This window comes from Drosophila yakuba, chromosome 3R (assembly GCF_016746365.2).
Source record: "Drosophila yakuba strain Tai18E2 chromosome 3R, Prin_Dyak_Tai18E2_2.1, whole genome shotgun sequence".
Classification (NCBI taxonomy): Eukaryota; Metazoa; Arthropoda; class Insecta; order Diptera; family Drosophilidae; genus Drosophila; species Drosophila yakuba.
Window position 1 is genome coordinate 6470547 of NC_052530.2, and position 15462 is coordinate 6486008.

Consider the following 15462-nt stretch of genomic DNA (forward strand, 5'->3'; position numbering starts at 1 on the left):
CTTCGGTTTGCGCAGTGCCTTTGTTTTCGTACTGCCTGTCGGCCACTTGAGCGGCTTATGCTAAATAGGCAAACACATTTTTGTAACAATTCTCGAAAGTCTGGTGAATGTGTGGCATATAGGAGCTGTCTAAGTGCTCCATTGGCCCATTTGTTATGGGGCGATGAAAGTTGGCTGCACTTTTTGAAGTTGCGATGATGAATTGTTTGAAGCACTGGCGGACGGCAGCTGCTGATGGCCTGTCGGTCAAGATGAAAAGATGAGTGGCAAATTCGATTGAACCATAACAAATATTCAGATATCCGAGCGCGAGTTTCTGGGGATCCATTAATGGATTTGGGACTATGCGCCTTGGTATCTACCTAAGGAATTGTTTGATATTTCCATATAAATAGCCCTAGCATCGCACTTTTGACATTTTGCACTGCTCACTCGAACTAAGTCCTCGGTCAGCTCGATTTCTCGAAACGATTTACGACTTCCGTGAGGCACTTTCAGTGGCCGATAGTATGCAATCGGCATTCACGGAGTGCCTCCGATTTAAATATACAAATCCGCAGACATACACCTAAACGTCTGGTAGCCTGTGCGTGTTTGATATGCAGTTCATGTCTCGGATGTCTGCATTGATTGAAATTGCAAGAAGTAACCATGCGGTAGAAGAAATATACAGAGAAGCCTCCTAGGTTGCATTTCTTCAAAAAAAGGTAGGCAGCGAAAACCGTTCACTTACAATGTAAATTCATTTACAGAATTTCAAAACCAAGTTAAGAAAGTAAAAGAAATTATTATCGAGTTTGCTGGTAGCACTTAACAGTCCGTGCCGTATAAGCCCCACTGTACCATCAGACATATCACAAACAACTCTCGCACACTAAGAATGCGAGTTTAGGGGAGGGCATGGGGTTAAAAGAAATTGTGATTTGAGATGGGGTGTGCTGGTGGTGATGGAAGCCCACTCAATTCTGTATGGGAGGTCCAAGAAGAAGCTAATCTGATTTATCAGACTGAAAATATATTTGTGCAAAAAGAAAATCCAAAGCGGATGAAGAAAGGATATCCCAATGAAAACGAACCCTAAGGATTAAGGCAGCATAAGTTGCTTTGCTTTGAAAAGAAACCATTTGAAGTAAAGAAATTGAAAATTTGAATACTCGACGACTGGGCTTGAATTAATTAGAGAAAACAGCATAACTATCCTGCAATTAAACCTTATAATTAAGCCTCATATCTAACGACTTCCCCTCGCACACTACAATTAATTAAATTACTGCAACACTTCAGACACAATACTGTCATTAATTTGGGCTAATTTAATATACCCTCTCTCCAAGCCACACCCAATTAATCACCAATATAAACCCTTCATAAATCAACAAGAAAAAACCCTAGTAAGGACATATAAAGTATATCTTGGGTTCAAGTGCTGGGAAACAAAACATGTTTCGGTCAATAGCAATTCCTTACTTTACTACTGTCATTTTTTTTCACTTTCCTTGTCGCTTCCACTTGAGCAATTAATACGTGAGCAAACTGAAAATTTTTCAGAGATGTGGTGAAGTGGGTGCTTTTTGAGGGGTGTTGTATGGGAGAGAAACAGCGTCTAAGCCGAGTGCAAAACAGTGTTCAAGTGATGTACTGTTACCAAAACAATACTTCATGTAATATTGCTGGGCCGAATTTGATATACCCTGTAGGACCACATTTTACGAAAATTAAATTATGAAATACTCAAATGAGAACCAAACTGCAAGTAAATAGCTTTTATGCCAAACAGTTGAGACTTATGTATGAAGCTATGACCATCATACCTACCCTAGTAGCATTTAAAGGTAAAACATCCGTCATAACAGTTGGAGTGTGCAGACTTCAGATTTTTCTCATCTTTGGCTTCTGTTTCCAGCGTCTGCCGATGGATTATTTTTATCACAGCTCACAAACACCCCACATAAAGAACGAAACGAAGAAGTTGTAAAAAAAAAAAGAAACCCGAGGGGACAAACACAGATAGAATCCATAAAGCGAAACATTTTGCAATTGCGAAACCCAAACACGCCCCTCGCATTATCGCTGAACTTGATCTATAAACATACGAGTATGTATATGCATGTGTAGGGTAGACAATAGGGATGATTGTAATTATCACTATCATTATTGCGGCGATGACGATGATTAAGTTTAGTGTTTTAGAATGGAATATAAAGCATTTTACGCAGCATAATGAATTGTAGCCTATTCTGGTTTTCCACGACTCCGAGTGTAGATGTACTCAGAAAAGTATAGCATTGTCGAAAATCTGCTCATATTACAGTCAACCAAGCGGAAATCCCATCTTGAACCCACCAGCCCCGTAACCACCCAACCATCCTCGTATAATAAATACTAACGGTTTTGCCAGGCTTTTCCAGCCAACTCACATTTTTGCAGCTCGTTAAATAGGCGACAGTCTAGAGGAAAGTTGCCCCTTTCCCGCTTTTAGACACTCTGCATTCATTGTTGGTCCGTAGTCCGTAGACTTTTTAGTTGCTTGGCTTGGGTTGCATTGTGTGAAAAAGTTTTAATTGGATGCTTATTACACAAATTTGCTCGTTTTCTTTTCTGCCACACACTTTTTTCATTTGTTAGTGGAAGCAATGTGTATTTATATTTGTTAGTTAGAAGCCAAACGGGCATAAAAATGTTAAAAGTTAGTTTTAATGTTTTATTGAGGCCAATAATGATGTAGAAAATTTCTGCACATATTTTGCAATTATTTAAGCCGTTTATTCCCAAGTAAATGAATTTTTGGTAAGCTTTTTGAATTAAAGGAGCTGGTAAAACAGAATTAAATGCTGAGTTCATAACGTAAATTAGGTTTAAGCTAAGAATAATGGTAGTCAAATTCAAACACTTCGAAATTACAGAAGACATGGCATTATACGCATATTTTATTTCACAGAAACTGAATCTGGCCCTTAAGCGCTGCTCGCAAAATCCAACTTACATTTCAATGCCGCACCATTTTCTGCACCGAAATGATAATTCAGCTTGGCTCACTATTCTCCCTATCGTTCGCAGTGCATAATGCTGAGCCCAAAATAATCCAATTAGCCAGGACTTAAATGCACGTGCTGCTGCAACAACGAAATGATTGCAATTAGTATTACAAAACGCTAATTGCATTTTACATAACGATTGAATTGAATTTCTAATTGCCAATTGCTGCGGCACAATGATTTTGCACATAAATGAATAATTCTAAATGGATTTCAAAACGCCAAGAGTGGAAAAACAGACGAATGGAAAATTTGTTAATGCCCGCGGCGCACATCTGTTACCACCACTGACGAATAGAATTTGACTTAAAATTAGTGATTCCATTCAAACAATTGAATGTGCAGTTTAGAGCATCGCATATTTCGAAATATTTCTGATTTCCGACACCACGATTGAAATTGTAGAAAATGCTAAGTATACATTTGTTCGTTCGAAATAATCAGGATTATGATGCAAACGTTTAATGCTTTTATAAACTGCTTTAGGGATTTAACAATCAACAGACATAGAGGGTCTTTTATCTACCTGCATTGCCATTTAAGATCATAAACGGCTATCATTTACAGCGCTTAAAAAAACATCAGAGCTCGCTTTAGAAACTTAAGAAATGGTGAATAGATGGTGGCTTCTTAATGCCCTTTATAGAGATTTTAAAATTAATTACTTTATATTTAGATAGTTATTATACCCGTTACTCGTAGAGTAAAAGGGTATACTAGATTCGTTGAAAAGTATGTAACAGGCAGAAGGAAGCGTTTCCGACAATATAAAGTATATATATTCTTGATCAGGATCAGTAGCCGAGTCGATCTGGCCATGTCCGTCTGTCCGTCCGTCTGTCCGTCTGTCTGTCCGTATGAACGTCGAGATCTCAGGAACTACAAAAGCTAGAAAGTTGAGATTAAGTATACAGACTCCAGGGACATAGACGCAGCGCAAGTTTGTCGATTCATGTTGCCACGCCCACTCTAACGCCCACAAACCGCCAAAAACTGTCAGTGTTGAAATTTCTTCTTCGCACATCCACTAGCTGAGTAACGGGTATTAGATAGTCGGGGAACTCGACTATAGCGTTCTCTCTTGTTAGTTATTTAAATTGTGTCATTTTTGATCGGAAATGGATAAACAATAAATTTGTATTTACGAGAAATATTTTCAATAAACCAAACTTATCTGAAACACGACGAACGTAATATAATATAAAATATAATATGTTTATATATATTAATCTGTAAATTACCGAACTATCTACAATGCTTAAAACATATAGTATTTAAATTTGAATGTCTTTGACCGTGAATAATTTTATGTATATTACTTTATTTAATGTATTCCTTAACGTTGACTCGTGGATACTTTTATATTTATTAAAAGTACTCAATAGGATGCCAAAAACCAAATCTTTGCCATAAGCACCTTACCCGAGCACGTACACCAGATTTGAAGCTTTCGAGACACGTAACCCAAACCGGTTTTTTAACAGAGAAAAAAAGGGAGAACGGCGCGCAAGGCTGGGCTATCAAAAAACTTTTATCACAAAGAAAAGCTAAACCAGTCAACGGGTTTATTTTGGGCCTCTGTGGATGGCTAATTTGTCCAGGGGTTCCGGTACTCCAGACGCTGCATCTTTCGCGTGGACGGAGAACCGATATCTGAGCATCATCTGATTTGCAGGCTGACCACTTTTTTGATCTTTTGCGCAAGAATTAACTTCAAACAGGCGTGAATAATGCCCAGCTGATCTTTTGTCTCTGGTTTTTAGGGAATCTGGAATCTGAAAATTCATTTGCCCCAGTGCGAGGGAAAGATGCCACATTAAAGTGCCGCCTGACTTCCCAACACTTCCCCCGGATTTTACCCATCGACAAACAGCTTTATGACATGTGCGGTCTGAGTTATGACCGGCTCTTGATTTTTGCGGCATGTGCGGAGCTTGAATTTCTTTATGCCCCCTGCCAGCCGCACATATATTTCAGATGTCTGATAGTTTAATTGGTCTGGACTTTATGTGCTTTGCTGTTTTTATTTGCCCTCGTCTTGGCAGTGTTTGCGCCTCTTTTTTTGCTTTTCTCCAGTAGCTTCTGGTCTTGGACTGAACCGTAATGAAGACGTCACTTGGCAGGCATAATAATTCTAATTGATTAGGCCAAAGTTCCTGAAATTGTTAGGGCGGCTCTGAAACGTATCTTGATCGTGCAGCCAAAACAATTAGGAGACATTTCGTAGCTATATTGATGTTTGACCCATAGAACTCATGAAATTATATATAAAATAAAAGCCCACACACCCAGGTTCACCGTTTGAAGCAATAAATAGCTTAGACTTGGGTATTAAATCACCTACTAATTCATTAGCATGATCACAAAGATCCAAAGAGCTAAAGGTAATTGAGACATTTAAGGCGCAGCAGGGCTTCATTTCACCAGAAAGATTTAAAGCCTATCGGGGATTTATAATCTTGTGACAAATCTGTTAAAGCGACTTGCCAAAAATTCTCAATTAAAATCTAGAAATCCCACACTCAATTAAATTAACTAACGGTGCCATAAAACGACAACAATAAAATGAGGGGAGCGGACAAACAAATCTTTGCTAATAAAACGCATAAGCAAAAACCGAAATGGATTCATGGAGTAAACTTTTTATCGCCCGAAAGCCGAAGTCAATGTTTGGAGCGATCTAACTGGTAACGACAAGTGTTTTGCAGTTTTAATAGAGACATAAAAAGAGTGATATAAATACAGGATTTTCATATGCTGTTCATTTCCCTGTATTTTGCTCACAAAAAAAAGTGGGACAAAACGAATATATATGCGGAAAAGGCGCCATAAAAACCTAAAACAAAACATTTTCATTGTGGTTAAGGTATGGGTATAAATTTCGGAAAACATTCGGACAAACAAAACAGAAAAAGTCATAAACAGTTTTCATTTCATTAGCTGCGCTTTGTGAATTGGGTCAAAATCCAGGCAACCATTGCAGCAATTATGAAAACTGAATATGCAAGCATACTGAAATAATAAACATTGCCTTTTGCTTGTTCAATCAGATAAACCAAAGAGTCCAAGAAGAGGGCATAAACAAAAACACACCTGTAATCGAACTTTGGACCTTATTTCAAATTTACGTAAACAATTGCAGATAGGACGTCACAACAATCACAAAATCCTCCAACCACAATTTATTTAAAACTCAAACATACTCAAAAAACTCGAGCCACTCGAACGCGATATTTAATTAATGGCCTTTTATCAGGACTGAATAAATATTCAGTGATTTAAAATTTGCATAAAATGAAATAAATAAAACCAAATTAGAAAAAAATACAGCATTTCAACAAGCCAGAGCGTTAAATATTCAGAGTAAAAGTCAACGATTATGTTTATGTTCAACTGGCAGTTTGTGTTTACACATTTGTTGCTACTTTAGAAAAGGCAAAGACTGTCAAATAAACTTTACATATTCACTGACATTATTATTACCACAGACTATTAAATTAAGAGCTGGAATTAAAAAATGTGTCCGAAAGAAAGTAAAATTATAGAAAGCGCTACTAAAATAAAACTATCCAAGTTCCTTTTTTAGCCAATCTAAATTTGTTTCTTTTAGCAGTTTTTTATAGATTTAAATAACTTTTCTTTTGCTATATTAAATTAAGTGTAAACTATTGTTGCGGTGTATCCTTTAATACTAAATTAAATCTAGTTTATCAAAGAAAATTAATATATATTTTTTTTTCTTCCTGTCATATTATTAAAGCAATGTAACATTACTGGCTTAATGGTCTGAAGGAAGACAATAACTGCTACTCAAGTTCAGCAAGGAAGGACAATTAAAAATGGCTTGTAATTTGTGAAGCCAAGTACCAAAAGTTCAAGTATTCTGGGAACAGAATACTCCCATCGCGACCGAGTAATTTATATTCAACTTGGCCCATTAAGGATACAAATCTGAAAGAATCACCGAAATGAGCCGCCCTCGCATCCGAAATAATAGAATAATCTGTCTGTTTTCCATTGGACACGCAACCTCAAGAGGCTCGTTTTCATGTTTGCCTTTCGCCGCACCATGCATTTAAGCATGTTTTTCGTTTATAGCGCGTACAACTAATTAAGCTATTTTTAAAGACGGCGAATTTTCCAACGCACGCACATCGATTTGGCAGGGGGCGTGGCCACGCCCTACTCGTCACTATGTCTGGCTAGATTGCGTGCGGAAAAAAGGGATAAAGGCAGCTGCGCTCAATTAATGTCATTTTGGCTAGCTATTTTAATTTAAAAAATATTTAATACGACAGCCTCGCCGAAATTAAACAAAAAATCTTTGGAATAATCACTTATTATACCCGTTACTCGTAGAGTAAAAGGGTATACTAGATTCGTTGAAAAGTATGTAACAGGCAGAAGGAAGCGTTTCCGACCATATAAAGTATATATATTCTTGATCAGGATCAGTAGCCGAGTCGATCTGGCCATGTCCGTCTGTCCGTCCGTCTGTCTGTCCGTCTGTCCGTATGAACGTCGAGATCTCAGGAACTACAAAAGCTAGAAAGTTGAGATTAAGCATACAGACTCCAGAGACATAGACGCAGCGCAAGTTTGTCGATTCATGTTGCCACGCCCACTCTAACGCCCACAAACCGCCCAAAACTGCCACGCCCACACTTTTGAAAAATGTTTTGATATTTTTTCATTTTTGTATTGGTCTTGTAAATTTCTATCGATTTGCCAAAAAACTTTTTGCCACGCCCACTCTAACGCCCACAAACCGCCCAAAGCTGCTACGCCCACACTTTTGAAAAATGTTTTGATATTTTTTCATTTTTGTATTAGTCTTAAAAATTTCTATCGATTTGCCCAAAAACTTTCTGCCACGCCCACTATAACGCCTACAAACCGCCAAAAACTGAGTTTAAGACTCTCCTTCTCTCTTCCACTAGCTGAGTAACGGGTATCAGATAGTCGGGGAACTCGACTATAGCGTTCTCTCTTGTATCTAAATGTATATATCTATATCTATATTAGAAACACTCTCATTTGACATTGAACTCATGCTAGCAGTCACGCCCACTTGGCTTCTTTTTCCGTTCTTAGAGACTTAACGAATTTGTTTCTTGTTTAATTAATGACCGCAAAAACAAAATTGAAACATTTTTCAACAGCCAAACATTTAGAACTCATCAAGACATTGGTTTTTTTTCGCCTGCAATGGCAATTTATGGCCTTTTTCAAACATTTTATCGGGGCTTATTTTAGATGTGACTGGCACGAGCCGGATTAATAGTTGAATATATCCGAAGCACGTATGTATGTATGTATATGAACACTGCAATACGGCAAGTTGAAGGAATACCGTCTGGCCTGGGTTTATGTGTCCCCAGGGTAGAATTTTATGCGCTGTTTTTGCCTCGGTTTGGGTTTTATGGCCCATGAATGCACTTTACACCTCGACCATTAAATCATTCATTAAAAGCGAGGGAAGCCTTATTAGTCCTACAGATTAGACAAATTTCAATCAACCACGTCAAAGATTTATGGGCGATATTATGAGTAGTGACCTACATATAGCAACCAGAAATAGTTGTTTGTAAACTTTATGATACAGATTAGACTCATTCCCATACAGGGCGCGCGTGTCAAAGATTTATGAATAATAACAGAAGCACAATCGCTTCAAGCAAAACTTTACAATGTTACATATTTCCCATCCTGGACGAATTTCTTTAGCACCTTTGCGTTTGCATAAACAATTTCCAAGTTTTGAAGGCGCCAACCGAAAGGCTGTAAACAAAACATTTTGTTTTGTCTAATTTAAGCTCACAAAAATAGGTAAACATTGAGGGAGAGTTCTATATTATAAAAGCTGACTATCGACCGCAGGGAAACACTCCAACGCATATTTTTATACGATTATACAGCAAACACATAGCTAATAAATTTATTGATGCGCCGTAGAAAAACGAGTTCCGTCCCCCCAAAAATTGTATGAATGGTAATTCCAATAAAAACACAAACGCAAATATAAATGATTAAATTCAGCATTTCGCCAATAGGTGTGCTAATTTGCATTGGCGCCAAGGGACGAAAAAGTAAATTATGTGCAACGCTATGGAAGTTAATTAGGGGCTTTTCAGCTTACCTGATCTTGACAAAAGTATCCGAATCCGATGATACCGGCGATGGCCAGGAAGAGACAAAACACAATGATTGTTCGGATTTTGGAGCGCGGTTCCATTTTCTTGATTTCATAAACTCCACTGGGTAGCAATAAGGCAAAATCACTATCGACTTGAACAGATACGTTCTTATGCATATCCCCGGGCATGTTCCATTCCCCTGGACTCCGTCAAAAATCGCACTAAAGGTCCATCAAGAGTCCACCCGATTGGAGTTCAAGCGGGTATCCGTATCGGCCTACCGCAGCCAAAACCTGACGCGAATCGGTGGCGAGGCCAACTCAATCATACTTCAGACGCTGTCCGATAAGAACTCTGAAAATGGGAACACCTTCGCCCATCGTACTTGGCGCGGAAATGAGTTTTCCTTGTTTCTAGGGTTTCAGTGCCTGCGAATAGAGTAAGAGTAAAAAACTGTTAGAAACCTATTAGTTTTGGGAACACTACAAAGCAACACCGTCTCCGATTAGTTACCTCTTGACCATACCGATATGGCGGTCTGTCAAATCTATGCCTTATCTAGCCACTTACTTAGTAGCTGAAAGCTCCTCAAAAGAAAACAAAACACAAAAATACATGGTTCAAAAGAACTTAATTCAATTGCTGACTGATAAGAAGTTCACAATTCCAGCGAACAAGATTATAATGAACTTTATATTTTTGGTTAGGGTCACAACTGATAACAAAGCGGTGAAGTTGATTTATCGTTTTATATGACGTTATTTTAATTGCAAATCTATTAGTAAATATTGAATCTATTAGTAAATTTCCGTCCGTGCAGGAAAAAATTGTCTTTATTTGCGTGGGAAATCTTAAATTTTATATGACACAAGCAAATGCGATCTGCAAATGTATAGCGTAACGATAGAAGACATTAATCAGATATACATGTATATGCATATGTAAGTATATGTACATATCCACACACAAGAGAATAAGTGAGCCGAAAGCAAAGCATTAATCATTAAAAAAAAGCTTTCAGTTAAAAATCAAAAGCAAGAGAGAACGCTATAGTCGAGTTCCCCGACAATCTGATACCCGTTACTCTGCTAGTGAAAGTGCGAAGGAGAGTCTTTAACACAGTTTTTGGTGGTTTGTAGGCGTTATAGTGGGCGTGGCAAAAAGTTTTTTGGCAAATCGATAGAAATTTACAAGACTAATACAAAACTGAAAAAATATCTAAACATTTTTCAAAAGTGTGGGCGTAGCAGCTTCGGGTGGTTTGTGGGCGTTAGAGTGGGCGTGGCAAAAAGCTATTTAACAAATCAATAGAAATTTACAAGACCAATACAAAAATGAAAAAATATCAAACCATTTTTTAAAAGTGTGGGCGTTGCAGCTTTGGGCGGTTTGTGGGCGTTAGAGTGGGCGTGGCAAAAAGTTTTTTGACAAATCAATAGAAATTTGCAAGACTAATACAAAAATTAAAAAATATCAAAACATTTTTCAAAAGTATGGGCGTGACAGTTTTAGCCGGTTTGTGGGCGTTAAAGTGGGCGTGGCAACATGAATCAACTTTATAGCTTTTGTAGTTCCTGGATCTCAGCGTTCATACGGACGGACAGACGGATGGACGGACGGACAGACGGACATGGCCAGATAGACTCGACTATTGATCCTGATCAAGAATATATATACTTTATATGGTCGGAAACGCTTCCTTCTGCCTGTTACATACTTTTCAACGAATCTGGTATACCCTTTTACTCTACGAGTAACGGGTATAAATACATATGTTCAAATTAAAGTACACATACAATTATTTAGTTATCAATAACATAAGTTTGTTTGAAAACTATTTTGTACATGATCTAATTTTATTTATATTTAAATTGCCTAGTGTTGGATTGTTAAGAGTATGTTCTAGTAAACATTTTGATACACAAAATCATAAAGGCGTGCAAATATCAAAATAGTTGTCAATACTTCGGTAAATATAAGTTTTTATTACCTTTGATAAAGACTTAACAAATGTATAATGAACAGACTTTGTTGTATGGGCATTCAATTAGTTTGTAATCATAAGTTGCTTTATCTGGGTTTGATATTCTTGTTTATATGTGATAAATCCGCTTGGCAAATGTGTAATGTATCAAGGTTTGAATGTTACTGGGCATATGTGAGTTAGTTGGCTTCAGTGAGGATATTTAAATGTAAAATCCAAACTAAACTGACCGGAGATCAGAAGTCAAAGTGACGCCCAGGCAAAACTGGTGCTTTACATTTATGTAGGCGATTTCATTTCGCGATTTTTGCTACTGCAGCGAGCACAATTGTTGTAAACAAATGAAAAAGTTGCTTATTGGCAAATCTTAAAAAGAGAGACAAGAAGAAAAAGGCAGATGTGACGAAACATGTTGCCAGGCAACAATAACAAAAAAGCACAGCATGCAGTGCACACATGGCCGTTTAATTTACTTCTTTATACTCTAAACTACACTTAAACCATGCTGATTGCCAGGCCAAATGATCAGGTTTTTCGATGAAGTGACGTCAGGGCAAGGAGTATAATTATAATAATAGAATCAAACGATTTAGCAACATTGCAGTACAAAAAAAGAGAAGCAAAGGGGAGCAACAAAAACAGAGAGAGGGCAAAAATAAAGGAGAGAGAAAGACAAACCAGACAGAGAGAGATGCCAAACAACAGCTGTTCTTCTTGCCAAATACGAAGTGGGCAATTCAATGATATTTAACCAGATTTCACTCACTTTTCACTTGCCAAATGGCGTGTTTGTTGACTTTTCACGATTGTCGCGGAGTCACACGTTTATTTATTTACATTTCTCTGCGTTTTAGGCGCTCGCACGCTCAATTAGCGCGCTTTCCACTTTGTGCCACACATTCTGTGACAGCCTTAAAAAAAGCCCGCAATATGCACTATTGGATGTTTTCAGCAATCCCAACGTTCGTTTTTCATGCACTTGCACTGCTCAATATCCAATGTTTTGTTAATTGACACTTTTTAAGCGTTTTGCGTGTGTTTTTACGAATTTTTTTTGGCAAAACGACGCGATGCCAGCGTCAGCGTCCGTATTCTTCAAAATCGGCGAATGAACTGAACAAAACGAACTGCGCAAGTTGGGCAATAGGAACAGCTGACCGCGCTGCCAGACTGCTGCGCGAAAACTTGCTGCAAGAGTCTGGCAGCACTTGACACCATCGGTATAAACTATTGGTAACAAATATTTAAAGAATTAACTACATCATTTCACTGACAACGCGATTAAATGCTTACATCAAATAAGAAGGTTAACTAGTAAAAAATATTTGATTAAGTAAAACATAAGTAATGAAACTGATAAAACACCAAACAATTATTTTTTTTATTCGGAAAACAAATATTTTTTCAATAGAATTTCAATATTTTGATTCGATAGAAGACAAATTCTGAAGATAATTTGTATATGATTTAAATTCAATTTAATATATAGTTTTTAATTAATTTCTTCGGCAGCCCCAGCAATTGCCAAGCGATGACTAAGAGCTGACTATCGATAGTAGCGCAGCGATATCCAAAACAAACGAAAAAAGTGAAGGAGCGGTGAATAGCAGACAACATAGTTTACGTTTTTTGCAACAAGTTTTCCAACTTAAGGCCAACTCCCACCCTCCGGATTAAGAATGGAGGTGGACCAGATTCCCCTGGCCGACGTGGTCTTCATCATCGAAGGCAGCGCCATAAACGGAGCCTACATTAACGAGCTAAAGACCAATTACATCCTGCCGACTTTGGAACACTTCACCACTGGCTCCATCGACGAGCGGGAGTACCTGATTGCAGAGCGCTTTGCCACTCTGTACGGTATTGTGGTCTACCGTACTGCGGCCAATCTGCTAGAGCCGGTTTGTTCTACTTATGGACCATTTCTGCAGCCTCAGAAAGTTATGGAGACGATAGATAGATTGCCATTAGTGGGAGGCGGAATGGAATCCTGTGCCCACATGGCCGAAGGATTCGCTGCAGCCCACGGTTGTTTCGATGACATCAGCGAACGGCGGCAGCTTCTCGATCAGACCAGCGTTCAGAGACACTGCATTCTCATCTGCAACAGTCCGCCGTACCAGATGCCCACAACGGAATCGTGGAAGTATCCGGGAAAATCATGTGAGCAGCTGGCGGCACTCTTTAACGAGCGCAAAATCAATCTCTCCATCATTGCTCCACGCAAGATGCCGGTGTTGTTTAAACTTTTTATGAAAGCTGACGGAGATCAGCCCATTACGAGCAAAAACTATGCCAAGAACATCCGACACCTGGTGCTACTAAAGGGATACAGCCTCAAGGAACGAGCACCTAGTCCCAACAGCATGGCGGCCCAAATGGCCGCCCCCAATGCTGCACAGGCTACAGTGCAGCAGCAGCAGCAACAGCAACAAAACCCAGTTGGTCAGCAACAACAAGGCCAGGGCATGCCCATGGACACCACACCAGGCCAGCAGCAGCAACAACAACAACAGCAGCAGCAACAACAAGGCAATCCTCAGCAGCAGGTCATGAACATGAACACGATGCAACAACAGCAACCCGGCCCAAATACCCCAGCGGCCTTACTCAATCCACAGCAGCAGCAACAACTTTTGCAGCAGCAACAACAGAACCAATTTGTCCCCAATCAAATGCAGAACCCGAACTTCCAGCAAAACGTGGGACCCGGCCAAAACCGTTGGATGTATCCCAACCAACCGGGTCAGGCGCGTCCGCCCTTCATGCAGGGAGCAGGCAATGTTGGCGGTGTAGGCCAAGGCGGTGGCATGCAACAGAATCCAAATTCTGCTCTAATATCGCGCATTAATGCTCCGCCGCCGAACCAAACTGTAACCTCGCTACAGCAGCAGCAACAGCAGCAAGCGCAGCAGCAACAACAACAGGCCCAACAGCAGCAGCAACAAAGGATGCAGATGCTAAGCCAGCAGCAGATGCTAAATCATCAGCAGCTGCAGCAGCAACAACAACTGGCTCAGCAACAGCAGCAGCAAGGACAGCAGCAACAGCAGGGAAATCCCAATGCAGGAAACAATATGATGCCGGCAAGCAATGCCGGCAGCATGCCTAATCCACCGCAACAGCAACAAGTGGGACAGCAGCCTAACCCCCAGCAACAAGGCAATCCACAGCAGCAGCAGCAGGGAAATTCGCAACAGGAGCAGGCCTCCTTGAGGGAAAAGATCTGGACCGGAGTGCTGGAGTGGTCAGAGAAGCCGAAGTCGGATCAGCAGAAGATTCCCCATACACTCCAGTGCACCGTGTGCACCAACATTAAAGATGGCGAACCAGAGATCAAGGCTGAGAACTGGCCGCCCAAGCTGTTGATGCAGCTAATGCCCAAGCACCTGGTTGGCAATATCGGTGGTCAGTTTCTCAAGGATTCTAAAATGGTAGTTTTTCGACCCACTCCAGGAGAGGCGCTTGATTCGCTGGCAAAGATGATGACCTCCGGCTACGCTGGCTGCGTCCACTTTTCCTCTATCCCAAACTCGCCTGCCTGCGACCTTAAGGTTCTCATTCTGCTCTACACGCCAGATCGCAACGCTTTCCTGGGTTTTATTCCTAACAATCAGGCAATGTTTGTGGAGCGTTTGCGCAAAGTCATACAACAAAAGCAGCACGGCAACATGCAACAGCAGCAACAACAACAGCAAATGATGCAGCAGCAGGGCAAGTCGCCAATGGAGCTACAGCAGCAACAGCAACAACAGCAGCAGCAACATTTGCAACAGGATAACTCGCAGCAGCAACACTACAACCAGTTCCAACTCAATATGCAGATGGGTGGAGGAGTTCCTGGCGGCGGACCGGGTCCTGGGACCGGCGGCATGCCCATGCAACAAAATCAAATGCAGATGAACATGATGCAGCAACAGCGGATGCCGCTGGGCGTAGGCGTGGGCGTTGGTCCCGGTGGCGTGCCCAATCCAAATCTGCAACAGCAGTTGCAACAAGTGGCGCCAAACGTCGCCGCCATGCAGCAGCAGCAGGCGCAACAACAGCAGCAGCGTATGGTGCGTCCCATGATGAGCAACAACAACCCAGGTCTGCGCCAGCTATTGCAGCATCAGACTACGCCAGGAAATCAGTTTCGGCCGCAAATGGGCGGCCAGAATCCCAATCAAATGGGAGCAGGCGGCCCAATGGTCGGCAACCGCAACTTTGACGACGGAAACTATGAGTTCATGTAGGCTACTTTAAAATATCTTATCGCAAACGAGGATTAAGACAGTAAAATATTTCATAAAATCCAACTGAATGT

General features: G+C 40.2%; 2 protein-coding genes across 4 annotated transcripts in view; one reads left to right on the plus strand and one right to left on the minus strand.

Annotated features, from left to right (window-relative positions):
- The window catches only part of LOC6535750 (heparan-sulfate 6-O-sulfotransferase 3-B), an 84867-nt gene extending 72596 nt beyond the window's left edge, over nucleotides 1-12271 (minus strand). Inside the window, exons 1-2 of one of the 3 annotated variants that reach the window (XM_039376667.2) lie at nucleotides 11923-12271; nucleotides 9175-9600 (exon numbers count right to left, since the gene is read on the minus strand). In XM_039376667.2, coding sequence (XP_039232601.1) covers nucleotides 9175-9360 — 186 coding nt within the window. In that variant the 5' untranslated portion in view covers nucleotides 9361-9600; nucleotides 11923-12271. Of the gene's footprint in view, nucleotides 1-9174; nucleotides 9601-11834 lie in introns of all 3 variants that reach the window. The other 2 variants (XM_039376665.2, XM_039376666.2) reach the window with 2 other exon arrangements.
- Nucleotides 12272-12717: 446 nt separating this feature from the next.
- On the plus strand, nucleotides 12718-15454 carry LOC6535753 (mediator of RNA polymerase II transcription subunit 25). Its single transcript, XM_002096340.3, has one exon. It carries the CDS (start codon nucleotides 12836-12838, stop codon nucleotides 15389-15391), a length of 2556 nt encoding a protein of 851 aa, XP_002096376.2. The 5' UTR covers nucleotides 12718-12835; the 3' UTR covers nucleotides 15392-15454.
- The last annotated feature ends 8 nt before the right edge of the window (nucleotides 15455-15462 follow it).

Bases quoted from the DNA above. Each gene is read 5' to 3' on its own strand.
- LOC6535753 (XM_002096340.3), top strand. From the start codon at position 12,836: ATGGAGGTGGACCAGATTCCCCTGGCCGACGTGGTCTTCATCATCGAA.